Here is a 22,362-nt window from a genome sequence, read left to right on the forward strand (position 1 = left end):
CGATCACACAAATCATGAGATCATGACCTGAGCAGAAATCAAGAGTTGGATGCTTAACTGACTGAGCCACCCAATCGCCCCAAGTATGTATCTTTCTTATGGCTGTAACACACTAAACTCTAATGGCTTGTTCACTTGTTTTTATCTTCTTCTCAAGACTTTGAATAGGGAAATATGACTTTTTCTTCTTTATATTTTCAAAATGCAGTGTGGGACCAGGCACCCAATAAGTATTCAATAGATCTTTCTCTTAACTACTAACAATACTATAAATTGTTTATGATTTGTTGAATTGTTTAATATGATATCCTTTTTTGACTCTTAAGGGAATTAAAAATTTAGATAATCTGAGGTTTGCTTCAGATTATATAAAGTTAGTCAGAGATAGATCATGGACTAAAATTCAGGTCTTAAAATTATATGTCCCAGTGGTCTGTAGTTTTCTTCATGCTTTAGTACACTCTGAGTACTGGGGCCCCTTTGTCCATGTCAAGTCTCTTGTTATGTTACTCTTTTGTTTTCTATGATTCCTAAAATATCAGAAATGAATGAGTGTGCATTTACATGTAAAAATTCCTTCACAACATTGTACTGTAATTGTTCCAGTTTAGGCTAGGTGCTTCTATACTGCCTCACAACTGGGGTAAAAATGACCTCCCTGAGAGAGTTGTTAAAATTAATTAAAGGATAACTCCTTTTTAGAGGAGGAAGAAGTCAAATTTGAGTTATATTTTACTGTGGTAATTTTTCCCACACATATAACCAACTACTTTATTGGAGATCTGGGGGTTTTGGCCCACACAGTACATAATAAATCAGAAATCACTACTAAACACCTCGGAAATTTCACATCTTGTGCTTTTCAGTTCCCTAAATTCTGCTTTTCCCTTTCCAGGTCATCTCTATTGGTCTCCTGGAAAAAGATGTTTCTCTTTTAAGATTAATTTTGTTTATAATCTCAAGCCAACTTTTATCTCTACTTTTCTCTTTCTTCTATCCTCACTTGTGAAGAAAGTGTTTTTAAATTTCAGTTCTCTCTTTGATCCTATTGTGCTGTAGGAAACCTTCTGAGTTGTTGAATCTCCTGAGTCCCCACTCTCAAGGTAACTTCTTAAGTGCAACTTGTGTTCAGCAATGTCCATATTGAGGAGGGTTTTCAGAGTCAAGGAGTAGAGAGAATTAATCAAGTAACACTTCTGACAGTATCAAAACTTTGAACCAGTCTTTGAAGAAGATATAGATGAACTATACAAATTAATTTGGAATCAAATGTGAACCATTTTATATGTATATATAAAACGATTATGTATGTATATATAAAAGTATTTTATATATACATATATACATATACACATGTATACATATACACATGTATATATAAAATAGTATAGTATATAGTATATATGTATATATAAAATACTATTATTAGGAGCCATCTAAAAAATAAAAATGTGTTTAATTATTCAAGAGAGCAGACATTCTTCATTCAATTTTTAAGTCCATGGCCCTAAAAATAGGCAAGTAATTGTTAACTACTTTGGCCAGCATCCTGAAAAGACCATCCTGAAGAGTGCACCAAAGGCAGAAATTCTCCTGGTCAGGAGGGTGTTTTCCAGTTGATATTTTATTTTCTCCAGAATTTTAACTACGCTGCTTCCCTGTCCTGCCCTTGGCACTTGTTCCAACCATGATGGTCTTTTGCCTTATAACTGCCTGTGAAACCTGGAAATATGCTGATAAGGAAAGTATTTACTCCTAGTACTACCTGACGACATTTCTGACCTAGATCTGAAGGACTAAATCCTGAATCTGACCTCATGATTCTGCTTTAAGATTCATTGTTTGTCTGTTTTGTGCTTTTACCAACTATTAAATCCTTTTTTATTTTTACAAGATTCTTATAATTATCACTTATTTCATCCAGTTGACAATCATAACTTATGTAATGATTTCTTCACTCTTAGGTATCATAATGTTATGAACCTCTTCATACATATGGTTTCTGGTATTAGTTTGAATTAAATTCTCATGAGTAAAATTATCTTAATAAAGGGTATTATTGTTTTAATGACTCTTAAACTTGGTATATGGACTTTATAAACATTAACTTTAGCAAAATACATTAATTATTATTAGTTTATCAAAGAAAATTAAAATTTTCCTTTAACCACAGTTCCTTTTTTTTTAAATATTTTTTAACGTTTATTTATTTTTGAGACAGAGAGAGACAGAACATGAACAGGGGAGGGGCAGAGAGAGAGGGAGACACAGAATCTGAAACAGGCTCCAGGCTCTGAGCAGTCAGCACAGAGCCTGACGTGGGGCTTGAACTCACGGACCATGAGATCATGACCTGAGCCGAAGGCGGACGCTTAACCGACCAAGCCACCCAGGCGCCCCTAACCACAGTTTCTAATGCTATAATTTTGTAAGTGGGAAATTATGGTGCTGGGAGAGAATTATATATATATGACAGCTCAAGCGTTTTTGAATATACAATGATATTAGAGGAATAGAGAGGGTATCTCTTCAGCCTCATTTATGTTTGCCACTATTTTTTTTTAAATTTTATTTAAATTCTAGTTAACGTACAGTGCAATATTGGTTTCTTTGGATTCTTAACACTGTGTCTTTGGTGGATTTGTTTTCAGGCTCTGTTCTGACAACTGATTTTCTGGGGAGGATCTTGTGGCCTTTCAGGACTGCCAAATCACACCCTGGGACCAGATTGTGGCACTAGGGTTAAGTTTAATGATAAAGTACCTACAGCCTGAGGGCCCCTTGCTACTAATGTGGATCTCATTCTTTGATTTGTGCTATTTTCATTAAATCCTTTGTCTTTTGGTGTCTTAGTCATGTCAAAGGAAAATACCACCTATGTTAGTGAATTCATCCTGGTGGGCTTCCATACTTCCCCTTGGCTACAGGTTCTGCTTTTCCTTCTCTTCCTCATCACCTACCTGTTTGTGCTGCTGGAGAATTTGGTTATCATTCTCACTGTATGGGTTACTGGGTCCCTGCACAAGCCTATGTACTATTTTCTGGGCACCATGTCCTTTCTGGAGACTTGGTATGTATCTGTCACAGTCCCTAAGATGTTGGCTGGATTCCTACTTCGTCCCAATACCATCTCCTTCCTGGGATGCATGATCCAACTCTATTTCTTCATCTCACTTGCCTGTACTGAATGTGTGCTCTTGGCTGCCATGGCCTATGACCGTTATGTGGCTATATGTTGTCCTCTTCGTTATCCAGCCATGATGACCACAGGATTTTGCGTTCAGCTGACCATCAGTTCCTGGGTGAGTGGCTTCACCATATCCATGGCAAAGGTATACTTCATCTCCCGAGTTGCCTTCTGTGGCAATAATATCTTGAACCATTTTTTCTGTGATGTTTCTCCTATCCTTAAACTGGCCTGCATGGATTTTTCTATGGCTGAGATGGTAGACTTTGTGCTAGCCATTCTCATTCTTGTGTTTCCCCTCTCAGCCACTGTCCTTTCCTATGGCTTCATTGTCTCTACCATCCTGCACATTCCCTCAGCCACTGGGCAGTGGAAGACCTTCTCCACCTGTGCCTCTCACCTTACAGTGGTGGTCATCTTCTATACAGCTGTGATCTTTATGTATGTCCGACCTCGAGCCATTGCTTCATTCAATTCTAACAAATTGATCTCAGCCATATATGCAGTCTTTACTCCCATGCTCAACCCTATTATCTATTGCCTGAGGAACAAGGAGGTCAAAGATGCCATCAGAAAAACCATGTCCAGTGGCCAAGCCCTTTTCTTGAGAGATTGTCTTTGCTAAAGAGACTCAGACATGCCTTCTCTTTTCATTTAACTTAATCTCAAAAAAACACCTACATTAGGTAAAAGTCTGCAATTATAAACACACTGACTTAGTACACAATTGAAGGATAAGAGGCAAAAAAAAAAAAATATCGAGGAAATCTCCTTTTCTTTCAGGACTTAATTAAATGCTTCTTTTTCTAATGTAGTGAGTGAAATAACCAGAACTTTAAGAGACATATATTGGTACTGGAGTTTTAAAATAATTTTATTTTTATGAAGATGCTAAGAAATAATCAGTTATTATCCAACTAGTTTTTATAGTTCTATCCATTTTGATTTTGTTTTGTTTTTATTAATTTTTTCAACTTTTTAAAATGTTCTATTTATTTTTGAGAGACAGAGAGACAGAGTACAAGTGAGGGAGGGGCAGAGAGAGAGGGAGACACAGAATCAGAAGCAGGCTCCAGGCTCTGAGCTGGAGCTCAACTTTTGGTTAGTCAGCACAGAGCCCAATGCGGGGCTCTAACTCACAAACCGTGAGATCATGACCTGAGCCCAAGTCAGACGCTTAACCAACTGAGCCACCCAGGCACCCCAATTTTGTTTTGTCTTAAAAGCCCTCTTTTTCTTAGGGGGAGTAAACAAAAAGAGGTTCTGCTATCATTAACTTCATGGCTAGGACCTGTTTATTGCTTCCTAGAGGGTTAGGGGCCTGGTTCCTTTTATAATCAATTGATGATATCTCATTTTAATCACTTTCTCAAATTTAAGAAAATATGAAAGAAAAGCTTCTTTTAGGATGTAACAGAAATACCGCAAGGTAGACAGCATGCAACACTTATCATGGAAGAGAGAAAGCAAATTTAACATACATTTGTGTGTATGTATGTGTTTGTGTGTATAAATATAGTTATATATTATTATATGCAATATTTACACATAACAATTATGTAATTTTAGAACATAAAAGTGTATAGAGTTTCAATAAACTATATGTATTTAATATATAACTTCATGCTTTAGTTTTCTTCCTTTGTTGGAATTTCTACATGTGTAATTTTTCAGATGTTATAGAGTCAGCAGCTAGACCCTCAGAAAACCTAGTAGCAATTCATTAAAGCCCATTCCTTTTCAGGTAAAGGAAGCATTGACATTGACAGGAGGCCACAAAAGTGCTTTTGCTTAGATGGTACTTGGCCTAGATGTGCAGCATTTTCCAAGGTTTCCGAGAACATTCCTCTTCTCATTTGTTTCCTTTTTGATTGTGGAAAGGCAGATGCAATATCCTACTATATACTTTCAGTCAGACATTATAAAATGATAGACAAGAGATGGATTCTGTATGGCTCAGCAACAATATTGGATGAGTGAATTAATGAAATATAGTCTGTCGAGAGTTTAAGGATGGCAGGCATACTATTTTACCCCAACACTTTGGAAACCACATTACATAAGTTTTATTGGGTTATTGATACCGTATTTGCTTTGTTTTGGCTTTATTTACATTGTAACTACATGGTCTTCCCATTTTGTATTAAGTTTTTGTATAACGTCACATGGGGTTGTTTTAATTTAATTTTATATAGATTATTATATTTTACAGACTGTGGTAGTTTCCAATTTACCTGAACCTGTTACTTCCTCCTGGTCTTCCTTATTTGTAGCCTAACAACTGTACATTCATAATAATATATATAATTTTTATTTTATTTATTGTTTTTTACTGTTTGCTTATTTTTGAGAGAAAGAGAGAGACAGAGTGTGAGTGAGGGAGGGGCAAAGAAAGAGAGGGAGACACAGAATCTGAAGCAGGCTCCAGGCTCTGAGCTGTCAGTACAGAGCCCTACATGGGTCTTGAACTCAGGAACTGCAAGATCATGACCTGAGCCAAAGTCAGATGCTTAACCAATTGAGCCACCTAGGTGCCTCTGTACCATTTTTCTTTAGTCAAAAAGAAGCGCTATGGGCCATGGCCCTCACACAGGCACTGAAAATAATATAAGATGCTCTATCTTGAATCATATCATTTCTACCCCATCTTAGAATTTTTTTAGTCTTTTTGTCAAAAGACAGCAGTGTTGGGGTGCCTGGGTGGCTCAGTTGGTTGAGCGTCCGACTTCAGCTCAGGTCATGATCTCACACTCTGTGAGTTGGAGCCCCACGTTGGGCTCTTTGCTGACAGCTCAGAGCCTGGAGCCCACTTCAGATTCTGTGTCTCCCCCTCTCTCTGCCCCCCCCCCCCCCGCTCATGCTCTGTCTCTCTCTGTCTCAAAAATAAATAAAAACATTTTTAAAATATTAAAAAAGATAGCAGTGTTATGCTGTATATATTTCTGCTTGAAAATATTTGTTAATTCCTAATGGCCAATTAGTGCTATTTTGAAACCTCACAACATTATTTTTTATTCTTAAAATTCTTTTTAATTTTGGTTAGGTTAAGCAGCCCTGCCTGTGGTCATTTATTATTCTAATCTCAACAATCATCTATATTTATGAACTGACATTCCTTTTCTAGTCTAGACTGTCTGATTTTTAAAGTTTTCTATACAGCCATTAGATCAGTTGTTATACAAATCCTCTGTGTACTTACTTACCTTCTAATTTATTTGGTGAACTGGATTTCCAAGAGAGTTAACTTATTGTTTCTATAACAGTGCATTGTTCTCTCTCCATTTATGATGTGTTTGCTTTTTATGTTTCTTTTACTTTAATATTTAAAATATTTTACTTTCAAATGTTTAAAACATTCAGAAAAGTAGAAAAGGGTACAATTAGCAATTTCATCCACAACTCAGATTTTAAGAATTAAAGATCAAAAACTATACGTAATTAGGTTTTATATTGTGCTACATATTTAAGGTTATACTCCAGTTATAACTATGTTATTTTGTTCAAAATTCGAAGAGTGACATTCAAGAAGGAAAGACAGCGTGACTTGTATCTGAAAAGAAATATGCAGAGAAGGAGGTGGATAGAAAAGGCTATAGTTTTCCTGGACATCCATCAGACAGTGAACCAGCAAGAAAGTGATGGATAAATTGTCAAAACTCAGGGTAGCCAGAAGTTTTCTAGGTGACTAAATTGGTAAAATTTTCCCTTTACTGCAGAAAAATGTATATTGAATGTACAAGTAAGGGTGCAAACAAATAAATAGAACCAGTAGGAGATGTATATTAAGAGATTTATTACATGGAGCTGGCTTATGCAGTTGTGGGGATGGCAAGGCAAATCTGAAATTTATAGGGTAGGCTGTCAGAAAAGGCATCCCGGAAGTCTCAAGCAGCTAAAGCTGCTTCCCACAGGTGAAACTTCTTTTCCTCAGGGAAGTCTCAGTTCTGCTCTTACAGCCTTTCAACTGATTGAATCAGGCTCCTCTAGATTATCTAGAATAATCTTTCATACTTAAGGTCACATGATTATGGACTTTAACCACTTCTACAAAATACCTTCACAGCAACACCTAGATTAATGTTTGTTTGAAAAATTGGGGACTAAAGCCTAGCCAAATTGACACATAAAACTGACCACGACAGTCCATCTCTTGTCAACTTGGCACTCATACACATCTCTTTAAACCACACCCTCTTCAAATAAAGACAATAACGAAGTCATACTTCTACCTACCACAATACAACTTAACTTGTGTATATTCTAACTGAAAATATGCTAACTCTTGCTCCAGAAGATGCAAAGTCCTTAGAGGATGTTTGCTCTTCTCCTGTAACTCAAATACTGTGATATAAAGTTAATTTCTTAACATATCTTATGTTACGTGGTATAGGGATAAAGGAGATAAGGAAATGAAAACATATTTGTGAGATATATATATATATACCAAATATTGTGTGTATTCATAATAGAAGAAATACTAATAACTAATAAACTATTATAAATCTCATTTTATTTCTGAAACTGCTCACAGGGTTTTAACTAGTATTTGTGATCGCCTTCTTCAACTACCCATTCCATATTCTTTTTGCTCTAAAAAAGCACCTCAGCTGTTCATAGTTTTTTGCTGGGTAGGTTAACCCAAACCTTCATTTCTGAAGAGTCTGAGTCATTAGATGTACTGTCTGGACTGGTTTGTTGTAATTTTCCATTAACTATAATCACAGTTGTGGTAGTTTTAAGAGATACCTAAGGAATCTCTTGTACCCCAGACATACTCCTTCCTTACCTCCATTATATAGTAGCAACCAATTTTCCCTTGGATTAGGATCAATCACCTATTGATTCAGAGACATGAGGAGACTAAAGTGACCAGGTGGCAGTCTCAAATTCCAGCTCAATGAAATTATTGTTGTACCTCCTAATGGAAACATTCCTTCCTTTGGGACTAAGACCTCTAGGCCAGGAAAGTCACAGGGACAGGATGCAAAAATTTTACTAAGACTCACTAGGGGTAATAAGGAATGGAGCCACTCCTATTTTTACCCCTTGATTGCTGGATATATGCCTATTGGTAGTGGGAGAAATGGCACTATAGATTGGATGCTGATTCAGAGCACACACAGCATCCTGGAGGACATTTCTCCAGCCCTACAAAGTATCACCATCTAGCTGGTACTGTAACTGGCCCTTTAAGAGGTTTTTCCACAATACAATCCAACCAACTACTTCAGTGATGGTGGAGAAAATGGTAAGATGAGTGAATTCCATGAGGATGGGCCCATTGCTATAATTCATTTACTGTGAAGTGTACCGCATTTATTGATCTGAAGCAATGCTATGTGGAATAGCATGACAGGGGATAAGGTCATTCTGTAAGTCCACAGATAGTAGTTTTGACATAAGCATTGCATTTAGGAAAGGCAAATCTATATCCAGGGTTAGTGTCTCTTGCAGTGAGAACACAGTGCTGCCCCTTCCATGTTACAAGTATTCCAGTATAAGACCCATGTCAGAGGGATAGTTGTCTATTTTTTTCATTGATATATAACTTAGCATCTCACATCTGGCACATAGGAGTCCAATAACTACTGAGTAAGAAAATTTAAAAAGAAAACAAATCTATGGAGGGAAAATAAAGCAGGAAATCCTGTATGCATTTGTCTTAGTTAATTTGCTCTGAGATACTCATGTTCAGTGAAAGGATTACCTCTTGGGGGAAGACTAAGACAGTCTTGCTTCCACAGCTTTTCTGAGACCATGTAGGGTCTTCATTATACCATGGGTCTTGGAGCAGATTGGTAGTACTAGCCCAAGACATGGTCACTAAATGCACAGTCAGGGATGTGAAAATGGCCCTCTGTTTTCCTTTACAGGTGAAGGGTTCCCTCTGGGCCAGCAGAGCTCATTTACTGACAGAAGAAAGCAGAGGTGGAAGGTCAGGAATCACACCTAGGGGATTTATTAACATCCTATCTCCTAGACTAGGATTTCCAGTGAGGGAATAAGTCAGCTGGGGAGAGATTTCCCTTCAAATAAAGCTTCTGGGGAGTAGAGGGGGATCAAAGTCATTGTCCTCACACAGGAAGGCAAAAGAACCACCCCCAAAACAGGGCCCTGGCTCACTGTGGCCCTCAGGGAAAGTGAGGCCAGTCATTTTAGGTTCTCCTTTTGGGTTTTCTCATATCCCCTTCCTTGGATTTTTCCTTTATTCAGCTTTTCCTTCAGAGCCCAGTAGGAGTGGGAGCATTTTTAAAAGCCTAAGCAGTGACCTCAGCCTGACAATTGTTTGAGGGCTAGAAAAATTCCTTTACAGGGTGACTGATCAGAGAAGCAGTCTGTCCTAACTCCTCACACAAGAGAGGAGACAGGCAACCTCTTATTCCTACATGACTCTTCTCTCAGTAGTACTGGCCATTCAGAGACAAGGCTACCCATTCCCAGAGAAGGTCTGCAAAGCCAGAGAAGGCCCTGTCTCACTGACCTCCCATACCTCCTCACAGCAGATACTTTCCCAAATTCTGGCAAAAGCCACGTTATTCACCAATTTCTATCTGCACTCCTTGGCTCTCTCATATAAGCTATTACATCTTGCAGTAAAATCTACCAGCAGTGTCTCCTGTCCATCTGAGGTAAGGACTTTATCTTTGGGAGATATGGCTTCCAGGCCATAAAAATAATAATAATAATTAATAATAATTAAGAATAATAATAATAATAATTAAGGACAAGGAATTTTTTAAAAAATTTGATGTTTATTTTTGAGAGAGAGAGAGAGAGACAGTGTGAGCAGGGGAACGGCAGAGAGAGAGGGAGACACAGAATCCGAAGCAGGCTCCAGGATCTGAGTCACCCAGGCACCCAGGGCTAGGAATTTTGAATAGGGGTCTGGAATGTGTTGAGCTGGGTAAGTCAGCTGACAAAAATAAATACGTAGATAATACAGAATATTGTAATATTGTCATTGTGATGCATAAGTTACTTTTAATTCTAGTATAGATGCTAAAACTATGCACTTTGCAGGAGAAAACAGTCCCTCAGTTTTTCCCCGCTAAGTCAATACCTCTTTCCTTCTATCTCATTCATCTATACACACTGAGCAAATGGACTTCTCATTCTTATGGGATTTTCTGGCTCCTTAAACACTCTCAATTCTTCTATTTATCACCTCCCAAACCGGCTTTTCTTGATTTATTTCCATTTAAAATATCTAGCCAATCACCAATTATTATTGTTTCTGCCTCCAACATGTGTTTATTATATATGTGCTATTTTCCTGATCCATTTTACCTGAATGACCACAATCACTTCTGGACATATCTTTGTTGTTGTTCCAAGTTTGTATTTAAATTCTAGCTAACATATAGTGTAATATTGGTTTCAGGAGTAGGATTTAGTGATTCATCACTTCCATATAATTCACTCTTGTCCATCTTCTACCCATTACTCCTTCAACTATAACCCTACAACTATAAGGGTTACTTTAAAACTTTTTTAATGTTCACTTATTTTTGAGAGAGAGCCAGAATGTGAGCAGGCGAGGGGCAGAGTGAGGGAGACACAGAATTTGCAACAGGCTCCAGGCTCTGAGCTGTCAGCATAGAGCCTAACCCAGGGCTCAAACTCACAAACTATGAGATCATGACCTGAGCCAAAGTTAGATGCTTAACTGACTAAGCCACCCAGGCACCCCTAAGAGTTACTTTTAAAAATTGTCTTGGGGGCGCCTGGGTGGCGCAGTCGGTTAAGCGTCCGACTTCAGCCAGGTCACGATCTCACGGTCCATGAGTTCGAGCCCCGCGTCGGGCTCTGGGCTGATGGCTCAGAGCCTGGAGCCTGTTTCCGATTCTGTGTCTCCCTCTCTCTCTGCCCCTCCCCCATTCATGCTGTCTCTCTCTGTCCCAAAAAAATAAATAAACGTTGAAAAAAAAAATTAAAAAAAAAAAATTGTCTGATGTCACACCTGTGTGTGTGTGTGGGGGGGGGTGCACTGCATTCCATATCCCCTAGAAGTACAAGCATGATTTGGAACATATCTATCTCTCCAAATTTATCTCAGTTACTACCTGCCTCATCAGTCTTCATTTAGCTTCTCAGAAATTACAAGCTGTTTTCTATTTCATAGATTCTGCATATAATGCATTATATGCTCAAGAGCCTCTTCACTCGTCTTCATTTGAATTATTTATACTCATCTATATTTTTTTAATTTTTTTTGTTAATGTTTATTTTTGAGAGACAGAGACAGAGCACAAGGAGGAGAGGGGCAGAGAGAGGAGACACAGAATCAGAAGCAGGCTCCAGGCTCTGAGCTGTCAGCACAGATTCTGACCTGGGGCTCAAACTCACAAGCCCTGAGCTGAAGTGGAACACTCAACCAACTGAGCCACCCAGGCGCCCCCTATGCTCATCTTTAAAAACTGAGCTTGAAATTCACACTCTCAGAGAGGTATTTTCTTTTCTGTCTTTTTTTTTTTTTAAATAAAAATAGTATTTTTTATCAAGTAGAATTACTCACCATGTGAGATGGGGCATCCCTTCTGTGAAGGCAGAAAGGGAGAAACATGATTTGATTGATACAGAAGAAGAGTAGAAATAGTCTCCCTTTTCTCATATTCTAAGCCTGCATAATACACAAAATATAATCCCTGGAGGATATTAACCATGTAAATCCTTGGATTGAGAGTAACATGTTCTTCAAGTGTTCAAAAGATGAGCAAACATTTCTACTAAATTTTAACTTGATAAATGAGCAATTTTGCAATACAAATAGTATGTGAGGTCGAACATCACATGATCATAACTGAGCCAATGGTTCTTTTCTGTCTTTCTCTCTCTCTTTCTCATTGCGGGATTGTTGGTGATCATCTCCCATGCTCAGATCCTGGGTCTCAGACTGCGGTGTTTAGCAGAAATCAGTGATTTTTCAGAATGTTGGAAGAGGCCCACAACTGACACTAGTGTATTTTTTGTCACTTCAAAGAACCTATGGACAGTCTTTTGCTTTTCCATTCAAGATTAAGCTTAGAAATGCTTTGCTTCATTCTAGGTCAGGCTGCCTGAAGATATAGACCCTTCCTCTGCTGCCTTCTTGCCAGTTACATTTTTTAAAATATAATTTATTGTCAAGTTAGCTAACATACAGTGTATGCAGTGTGCTCTTGGCTTCAGGAATAGATTCCCATGATTCATTGTTTACATAAAACACCCAGTGCTCATCCCAACAAGTGCCCTCCTCAATGCCCATCACCCATTTTCCCCTTCCCCACATCTCCCCCGCCATCAACCCTCAGTTTGTTCTCTGTATTTAAGAGTATCTTATGGTTTTCCTCCCTCTCTGTTTGAAACTAATTTTTCCCCTTCCCAACTCCCATGGTCTTCTGCTAAATTTCTCAAATTCCACATATGAGTGAAAACATATGATATCTGTCTTTCTTTGACTGACTTTTTTCACTTAGCATAATACCCTCCAGTTCCATCCACGTTGTTGCAAATGAAAAGATTTTATTCTTTTTCATTGCCAAATAGTATTCCAGTGTATATATAAACCACACCTTCATTATCCATTCATCAGTCAATGGACTCTCTCTGCCCCTCCCCCACTCTGTCACTTTCTCTCTCAAAATAAATAAATAAATAAACATTAGATATGTTCTTTCTATACCGATGTTCTTGAGGGTTTTTATTAAGAAAGATGCTGTAGTTTGTCAAATACTTTTTCTACATCTATTGACAAGATCATATGGTTCTTATCCTTTCTTCTACTAATGTGATGTATCATATTGATTGATTTACAAATATTGAACAAGAGAGGTACTTTCTTAAATTTTTTTTTTAATGTTTATGCATTTTGAGAGACAGAGAGATATGGAGCATGAGTGGCAGAGAGAGAGGGAGACACAGAATTAGAAGTAGGCTCCAGGCTCTGAGCTGTCAGCACAGAGCCCAATGTGGGGCTTGAACTCATGAACCATAAAATCATGACCTGAGCTGAAGCTGGATGCTTAACCAACTGAGCCACCCAGGCGCCCCAAGAGATATTTTCTTAATTACCAATCTACATGAGAACCACTATCTCTTCTTTTTCATTATGATAATTTTCACAGTTTGTGATTACACCTATTTTTTTTAGAGAGGAGAAGAGGTGCAAGTGAGTGAGGGGCAGATAGAGGGAGAGAGAGAGAGAGAGAGAGAGAGAAGCAAGGCTCTCCCGAAGCAGGGCACGAGCTCACCTGATGTGGCACTTGAACTCACAGACTATGAGATCATGAACTGACCTGAAGTCAGATGCTTAACTGACGGAGAAACCCAGACACTCCTACCCCTATTTTTCAATGCCGCTCATAAGAACGTAACTGAAGATAAGTGTGCTCCTCAAGATAAGTGTACACTTATCTTTTTTTTTAAATAGTTTCTTTTTTTAAAATGTTTTTATTTCTTTTTGAGACAGAGAGAGACAAAGCATGAGTGGGGAAGGGGCAGAGGGAGAGGGAGACACAGAATCTGAAGCAGTCTCCAGGCTCTGAGCTGTCAGCACGGAGCCCAACGCGGGGCTCAAACTCACAGACTGTGAGATCGTGACCTGAGCTTTAGTCGGACGCTTAACCAACTGAGCCACCCAGGCGCCCCAAGTGTTGACTTTTCTTGATGAGCAGTGAATAATATATAGAATTGTTGAATCCTCCATTGTACATCTGAAACCAATTTAATACTATGTGTTAACTGTACTGGAATAAAAATTTTAAAAAATGAAGCCTGTTCCTGGGTGGCACAGTCGGTTAAGCATTGGACTCGATATCAGCTTAGGTCATGATCTCATGGTTCGTGAGTTCAAGCCTCCTAGGGGTGACACTTTGGCCTGCACAAATATCTTCTTTCTCAATTGGTTCAAAACCTGGGTGGGAGAGAGGGAAATACATATTTGCCCTCTCAAAGACCCTATATCTCCTGAAAAGGAGGCTGGTTAGCATGTGCCCAGATTTTCCCTTTAATCTTTCCCATTAAGTTGCTCCACATTTTTCAGAAAAAGTAAATGGCAGAGTAGAAGTAGAAGGCAGAGACAAGCCCAGAATTATTGCACAATGGGACTCCCCTAACAATGAAGGAAACATCAGAAGTAGGGAAGAAATGTGCTCTTTTGCAACATGTTATCGGTACATAATGGTGAGTTAATTCATGAATAAAAAAGTATAATACAATATGATAAATAGAACAACTAATCTTGCTGATCAAAGGCTATAATATTATAAAGCCAAGGAGTCTCCAGATATCACATCAGAACTACTTTACCTAAATCTTGTGTAATTTCAGACAAGCAAAGAAACCACAGAATGGAGCTCTGGAACTCCACCTTGGGAAATGACTTCACATTAGCGGAGATTCTGAATGACAGTGGGGTTCCCAAACTGCTTTTTGCCACAATTGCTGTCCTATACATGTTGGCCCTGACCAGCAATGGCCTGCTGCTCTTGGTCATTATAATGGATTCCTGGCTCCATGTACCTATGTACCTTCTACTTAGCCAGCTATCTCTCATGGACTTGATGTTTGCATCTGCAGTTACTCCCAAAACGCTTGTGGATTATCTGCATGGGGAGAACACCATCTCCTTTGAAGGCTGCACCTTTCAGATGTTAGTAGTTCTCACTTCAGGAGGTGCAGAGGACTTACTACTGGCGTTCATGGCCTATGACAGGTATGTGGCTATTTTTCATCCTTTGCACTACATGGTCCGCATGAGGCCAAGGATATGCTGGCTCACAATAGCCACACCTTGGATCCTGGCATTCCTGAATGCTGTGATACTCACCTCATAGACTATGCACTTTCCTTTCTGTGTGTCTCGGAAAATCAGGCACCTACTCTGTGAGATCCCACCCTTGTTGAAATTGGCCTGTGCAGATACCTCCATATATGAGCACATGGTATATGTGATAGGTGTGATCTTTCTCATGCCTACCCTTGCTGCTATCCTTGCCTCTTATACATTTGTCCTAATTGCTTTCCTTCACATGTCCTCGGGTAAGGGAAGGAAGAAAGTCCTCATCATATGCTCTTCTCACCTGACTGTGGTAGGAATGTACTATGGAGCTGCCATGTTGATGTACATCCAGCCCAATTACTACCATAGTCCCCAACAGGACAACATTCTCTCTGTATTTTATATTATCATTACTCCAACACTGAACCCTCTTGTCTATAGTCTGAGAAACAAGGAGGTAATGGAAGCCTCCAGGAGAGTACTGGGGAGATTCACTTCTGCCCAGAGATGGTAGATGCCAATGTCATGTGGAAGCCCTATAGCTTCTACATGGGACTCCATATCTGTACTTGGTCTTATGCTGGCATCTTCCACATTTTGAAAATTCTGAAAATCTGCCACACTGGAGATTAAGTCCTCATTTGGCCTTAGAGACACGAGTTTGTCTCCATTAGCCCTATATTTCACTAGCTAAGGATATTTTCATTTTTCTGATCAATACCCCAGGATCTGGTTGAAATTCCTGTTCTGTTCTAACAGAGATTATCTTATTTTTCACTTCATGTTTTTCTTTCCCTCCCTTACAACAGTTCTGTACTCAACCACACAGGAAGTTGGCCAGAATTTTTTCTTGATGTTTCTATTTAAAACAGGAAATAAAAACTAAAGAGGAAAATGAAGATACTGAATGAAGATACAAATGTTAGACTTTACTACTTGCTGGTGAGGAAACGTCTCAGTTCTTAATTCTTTACTACTGTGAATCTGTAGTCATATAATATTAAATGTTTTATTGTGGAGAGATCTTTCCAGATCTATATCAGAGCTCCAGACTCTGGAAAAATTCCTATCAGATACCTATGTTCTGGATTGTAGCATCAGCTCCTTAAGCTGCCCATATGACATTAGGACAACCATGTGCTTTCCATGTCACATCATTTATAAAGAAGTTTCATTACAAAATACCGATGCCTTGAAGCTAGTATGTGAAAGCAGAAAGCATACATGGTAGTGAGAACTGTAATGCAAATATTCTCTGCTAGGAACATCCTCTATAAAAGTCTCAGCCCCAATTAACACTGAATGTGAACAAACGGTTGAAATCAACATCCGAAACAAAGATGGTATTCCCAATATCTTTCCTGTATCTGCACCCTTGTCAATTATAATTTGGCCAGAGACTAGGTTTCTCTTTTATGACTCGTTCCTGCCCCAGTCCTTTCAAAGTTGTTTAAATTCCCAATTTAAAATGGGACTCCTTTTATTTTTATTTTTTTAAACAATAGAATCAGAATTTGAACTAAATTCTAGCTGAGACCCAGTCTCTCTTTTTCCCACTGCATGAAAAGAATTTAAACGTCTTTCTCTCCCAATAAACTTTAAAGTCTTTACCTGCAGGATCTGTGACTGAAATGTTTCCATCATGAAAAATACCTAGTCTCAGTTGGTGCTTAGTCATTTATTTCCTTATGTTTCCAAAAGCATTTATCAAACATCTTCCAGTTGCCTGGCACTAAGATGTGTTTCACAAACTCAAGAAATGTTCTTGTCTGGTACTATTGATCTATAAAATCCAGATTCAATGAAGCTGTTAAAATAAAACCATTCCAAAAAACTAAACTAAAAATTAAAATAAAAAAAAATGGGACTCCTCTTCATTCCAAGTCCCTTGCCTGAAAACCAATCAAATCAATTACTCTGTAATGCTTGAAGCTGACTCATAATGAAAAAGATCAAAAGGTACCTTTCCACACACATACAAACAGAATTAATATCTCCTTTGCCCAGGAATAAAAAAAAACAAGCAAAAAAGGCAGAACAGATACTAAAATTAATGCTCACGAAGGAAAGAGATATCATAACCTCCCTGAAGTAAAAATCTTAGGAATAATTCAGAATTCTTTTTTCTCATAACTAATATACAATCTACCAGAAAGTCCTGCATTGTATTTTTTTTCCCTGAATACATAACAGATTATAGCAGTTCTCAACACACAAAAATATTCCACTCTGGTCCAAATTTGATCTCATCTTGTCTGCCCTGAGCATTTACTACAGCAGCTTACTAATTGGTGTCCCTAACACCATTCTCCACAGGAGATATATGATATTCCTTTCATTCATCAATGCATTCAATATTTTTAACGCATATATATAATTTTTATGTATTGAACATCTAGCATTAGCAATACCGTTGAGGCTTTCTATTATTCTCCAATCTCTCCTCCTTGCCTCTCACCAAATATCCCCGTTCCTGATGGTAACAACATACTACTCAATTGTTTTATCTTACCATACACATATCACAAATTGGATACATAGCTATATTTGTTTATTTCATCTTTCTTTTTCAGCTTTTAGGGATTGCTTTTAATTTTTGAATAAAAAAATCAACCTATAAAACAATGTCTAACCAGAGAAGTCTAGCTGACATCTCTGTCTGTCCAATCTATTCACTTCCACTCCCTATAGGTAGCTATATATATATATATATATATATATATATATATATATATATATAGCTTGTATTTTAACTATTCATTCAGATTTAATGAGATTGTGTTTATAAAAATATTTGCAATGTTTTGGGTACATTTGAAAGAAGATATAATTTTTATTATGATGGTTTACAGTTTGATATGTACTTATATTATCTACTTTACTGGTTATATTTTAGGTCTTTTTATTCTTGCTATTTATGTCCTTTTGATCTGTCTTGAATTAGGAAAGGTATATTAAAATATTCTCTTTTCATGTATATACTTCAATGTCTATAGTTCAGTGCATCCTCTGTACAGTCTGCTTTGTGAACATTATTATTGGATGTATAAATATTAATGACTGTTACATTTTGCCTTTAGGCAAAACAGAAAAGACTGTTACTTTTTGCCTTATAAAGATATAAACAGGACAAATATTATCCCCCATTCTACATATACAATGACTAGTTCCCAGCAATGTTTGGTGGCTTATCCATATTCACACAGCTATTAAATGTTCTCACCTAATCTATATTCACACAACCATTACATGTTCTCTCTAATCAAAGGTGGCTTCTCTTTTGCATCTGCTGAAAAACAGAATTTTATTCAGGGCTAACTGAGCATATATTCACTCCTCTGCTGACTTTCTGCCGTCTTGAACAGAGAAATTATCAGTGAATACTTTGTTCAATTACTCTAGGATTGTTGTAAGAATTTCTTATTGCTGCTCGTACAAAAGTAAAAGTCACTGAAATAATTATGAACAGAAAAAGTACTTAAACATTGTAATGAAACTGCTCATATTGTTGAAGATCTATAACTCATAGGAGACACATATCAAAAGAAGAAATAAATTTATCAATAAGTAAACAAGCCAGATAAATGTGTCTGTGAGTGTGTGTATGTGTGTATCCCAAGATTTACACAGTAAGAACTTTTACTCCCAGCTGAGATGTAAATAATTTGTATGAGAAATAAATAAATCCTGATTGAAAGTCCCTGGACCTTGGTTGTTCTAGAAATTGCCATCATAAGACTTTCCCTCACCCATTTGCCCTAGGGATTTTCCAACAGATAATTTTCTCTCTTTTTTTAAAAATATTTTGAAGTTTATTTATTTTGAGAGGGAAAGAAGGAAGGCACAGCAGGGGAGGGGCAGAGAGGGAGGGAGAGAGAGAGAATCCCAAGCAGAATCCACACTGTCAGCACAGAGTCCGATGCGGAGCTCAAACTCAAGAACGTGAGATCATGACCTGAGCCCAAGTCAGATGCTTAACCGGCTGAGCCACCCAAGCACCTCCAAGAGATAATTTTCTAGTCCAATAATCATAAAATTGAAATTTATTAAAGACATTAATCAACAGGCTTTTGGTCCCACTCCCACCTTGGAGTGACACTCAAGAAGACTCCAGGTGAAGAGTGAGAGGAAGAGAAGAAGTAACAAATCCTGAAGGACCTATCATAAAGGGGATGGTGCAAGGGCAGGTTGAGAAAATACCATTATCTTTCACACTTACTCTTCCTTCTTGGTACTTGGCAACTGAAGGCATGAATGAATTCATAATGATCCAAAATATAGACTTAACATGTACCTTTTATTCATCTTTTAATCAAGGCCTTATCTTTTTATGGGGTGGATAGAAGGTGTGGGAATGTATAGCAGAATTCTGCTTGGTGAGCCCATCTGAGCAGTAGCCTTGAATTCTTACTATACTCTGTCATAGGAGGTAACTTTACAGTATACCCTCATTTCACCATAGTGATTTCTCTCTGGCATAGTAAATATGGAAAAAGTAATGGAGATCTTACATCCAACACTATGGTTTTATTGCAACTGGACTACTTGAAATTAATAATCCTTATGTCAAGAAACTGTCTTATTATAGAATGAGATTTCATTTTCCTGTGTGGTAATAACTGTCACCTCTATTGACATGTCTTTTTCTGACTCACGGATGCCAGAGGGCTAAACCTCACTCCACCACTGCTAATAAGGACACTTCCACAGGCCATCCCATCTCTTTTCAACCAACTTTAATCTGGATTAATCAGACTTTGAGCTCAGATCACTTGTGGTTTTCATCCATTACTACTACAATCCATCTATATAAGGACTTTTCTTTTTTTTTTTTTTAGTGGTTTAAAATGACACATTTACTATTTAACAATCTCTGTGGGTCAAGCACCTTGGCACAGAAACAGAAAAGCAGCACAAACTCATATGTAAAAATAAATCTTACTAATCAGTTCAGTAAATATAAATTCACTAAATGCTGCAGTTAAATGACAGAATATAAATGAATAATAAAGAAGGTAACTCTTTCAATTTGTTGTTTATAATTGAGCCACTTAAAAAGCCTGAAGCAAAAAAAAAAAAAAAAAAAACACCCAGAATGAATATAACAGTAAAGGATTGGATTATATATATATGCATTGATATGAACTAATATTAAAAAATATTATTCTGAGTAAAAAAATAATTTATAAATACATACAGGATCATTACAGTTTATAAAGCCTAAAAAGTTTGAAAAGTATACCATATATTATTCAGAGATATTCATAATCAATAAAAGGAGTCAGTAAATGAATAAAGACAAGAGTACTGCCTCAAAACTAGAATTTCACTGAATTGTTTTTAAAATGATCAATTGAAGAAATACAGTGCTAAATCACAGAAGACAGGAGTGCAAAAATATGTTCAAAAGAAATAAGAAACTTTCACAGTTTTTACCGAGCAAGGGAGTGAAACTCCATCCAGCAAACACAAGCCATTGTAAAGTTGTATGTCTCTATAGAGCACAGTTGATTCATCAGTTTTATCATAGTAAAACACTCTAGTCTCTTGTTATGATTAGAAGTCTACAAAGCAAAATTCTTTTTTGTTGTTGTTTATTTTGAGAGAGAGTGTGTGCACACGTGCGAGCGGGAAACGGACAGAGAGAGAGAGAGGGAGAGAGAGAATCCCAAGCAGACTCTGTGCTGTCAACACAGAGCCTAACACAGGGATCAGGCTCAATCCCATGAGCCAGGAGATCATGACCTGAGCTGGAATCAAGAGCGGGAGGCTCAACCTACTGAGCCAACCAGAAGCCCCCACAAAATTCTAACCTAACATTAACAAGAGGCCATTTGAACACTGCCATGTAATCATACTTGAACTAGTTAATGACATGTCATTTGGTTGTTTTTGATTGTTTGTATGATAAAACTCAGTTATTTGAATAGTAATCCATGGGGCTTGAGTCATAGTCCTTCCAGATATAAATCATAACCCTATAGAGACATAACTATAGGCCTGTTCAAGTGGGCCAGCTCAAGCCTTTTACAATGGCTCCAAGAAAAGAAAACAAACAAACAAATAAAAATTTTAGAAAGGTTCTAAGTTAATCAAAATTGATCAATATTTTTTAGTTCCTGAATCATCAAATGAATATAGAGTTAGAGAAGTAATTTAATTTGGTTGGCTTCTGTGGTTAATAAGTTGGGTAATTTCAAGAGACAAACCAAAAAACAGACCCTTAACTACAAAGAACAAACTGATGGTTGCCAGAGGGTAGGTGTGTAGGGGGATGGTTGACATAGGTGAAAGAATTAACAGTACAGTTATCATGATGAGCACTGCGTAATGTAAAGAATTACTGGATCACTATATTGTACACCTGAAGCCAAATCACATTGTATGTTAACTATGCTGGAATTAAAATTAAAATATATAAATAAAAGAAATTGAGTAATTTCTTCAAATAATCAATGTAGTTTAGCTAGATATGTAAATATTCATCCTACTTTGTAAGAAAATAGAGCTTTATCTCCATCCATAGAAATAGCATTAAGAAAACAAAATAGAATTTAACAGACTTGGCCCTATCAAATCCAAGGTCCCACTTCTCAAATATTCTTAACCCAGAAGACCCCAAAAACATTTAGGAAAGTATAGCAATAATACAGTCATGAAATCACAGTCAGGACCACCTGAACTAAGATAGTCTGGAGAAATAAAGAGAAAAGGGTGATTTTCAGAGTTATTTATAAATTAGAAATGATAGAACAGGGTGCTTGATTTATTATAGCTTAAGGAGATAATTTAGTGGCATAATGATTATTTTATTTATGATATATATGAATTGTGAGCAGACAACTAGCATTGTCTAGATCCTACCTACTATCCTGAAGAGAGACAGTAAGCAGCCACTGTCTTCTCTGAGTTCTGCACCAGTAATACATGAGGAGGTATGACTGAAGAGTCCTTACCGTTAGGTTCCCTTATATATCACACACACTTCTTGTTTCCCCAGCAGACTTAACAATCATGTGTCAGACAGGAGTGTGTTTCTTCCTCTTGAGGGAAAAGCAGAGTGGATCAGGCAAATGCTGCTTCAACATTTGTGAGGCCACAGGCACATTAGCTATCATTGCTCTTTCATGTAGTCCAAGACCATCAGGTGGACACTGTTGGGGAGGGTAGAGTATTTTCATATCTCTCATTGTATTTCTTTCTCTGCATATGCAAAAGAGGAAAACTATTCTACTCCCATTTTTTAACTATTCTCAGCATATTTGCTAGCTCCTGTACAAGAAAAGAAACATGGTAACATTATAGGGAGTGTTACAGGACACGAATTTGGGCATGCTTTTACTGGTGACCAGGGTCCTTGTGTCCTAAGAGGGCCAAGTTTAAACTCCATATCCTTTCTTGCACTACTTAACATGAA

The 22,362-nt window shown here is 37.5% G+C and overlaps 2 protein-coding genes across 2 annotated transcripts; both read left to right on the plus strand.

The window, feature by feature from the left end:
• The first annotated feature begins 2,855 nt into the window (after positions 1–2,855).
• On the plus strand, positions 2,856–3,812 carry LOC112865472 (olfactory receptor 6B9). The gene has a single exon (XM_025928571.2). It carries the CDS (start codon positions 2,856–2,858, stop codon positions 3,810–3,812), a length of 957 nt encoding a protein of 318 aa, XP_025784356.2.
• A 10,029-nt stretch (positions 3,813–13,841) lies between these two features.
• On the plus strand, positions 13,842–15,459 carry LOC147576681 (olfactory receptor 2AG1-like). The gene is given in 1 exon segment (XM_086676408.1): positions 13,842–15,459. A coding segment is annotated over 1 exon segment (945 nt). The 5' UTR covers positions 13,842–14,514.
• The last annotated feature ends 6,903 nt before the right edge of the window (positions 15,460–22,362 follow it).

The sequence above is a fragment of the Puma concolor genome, chromosome D1, assembly GCF_028749965.1.
Source record: "Puma concolor isolate L17-30 chromosome D1, mPumCon1.1.hap2, whole genome shotgun sequence".
Lineage (NCBI taxonomy): Eukaryota > Metazoa > Chordata > Mammalia > Carnivora > Felidae > Puma > Puma concolor.

Bases quoted from the DNA above. Each gene is read 5' to 3' on its own strand.
- LOC112865472 (XM_025928571.2), top strand. From the start codon at position 2,856: ATGTCAAAGGAAAATACCACCTATGTTAGTGAATTCATCCTGGTGGGC.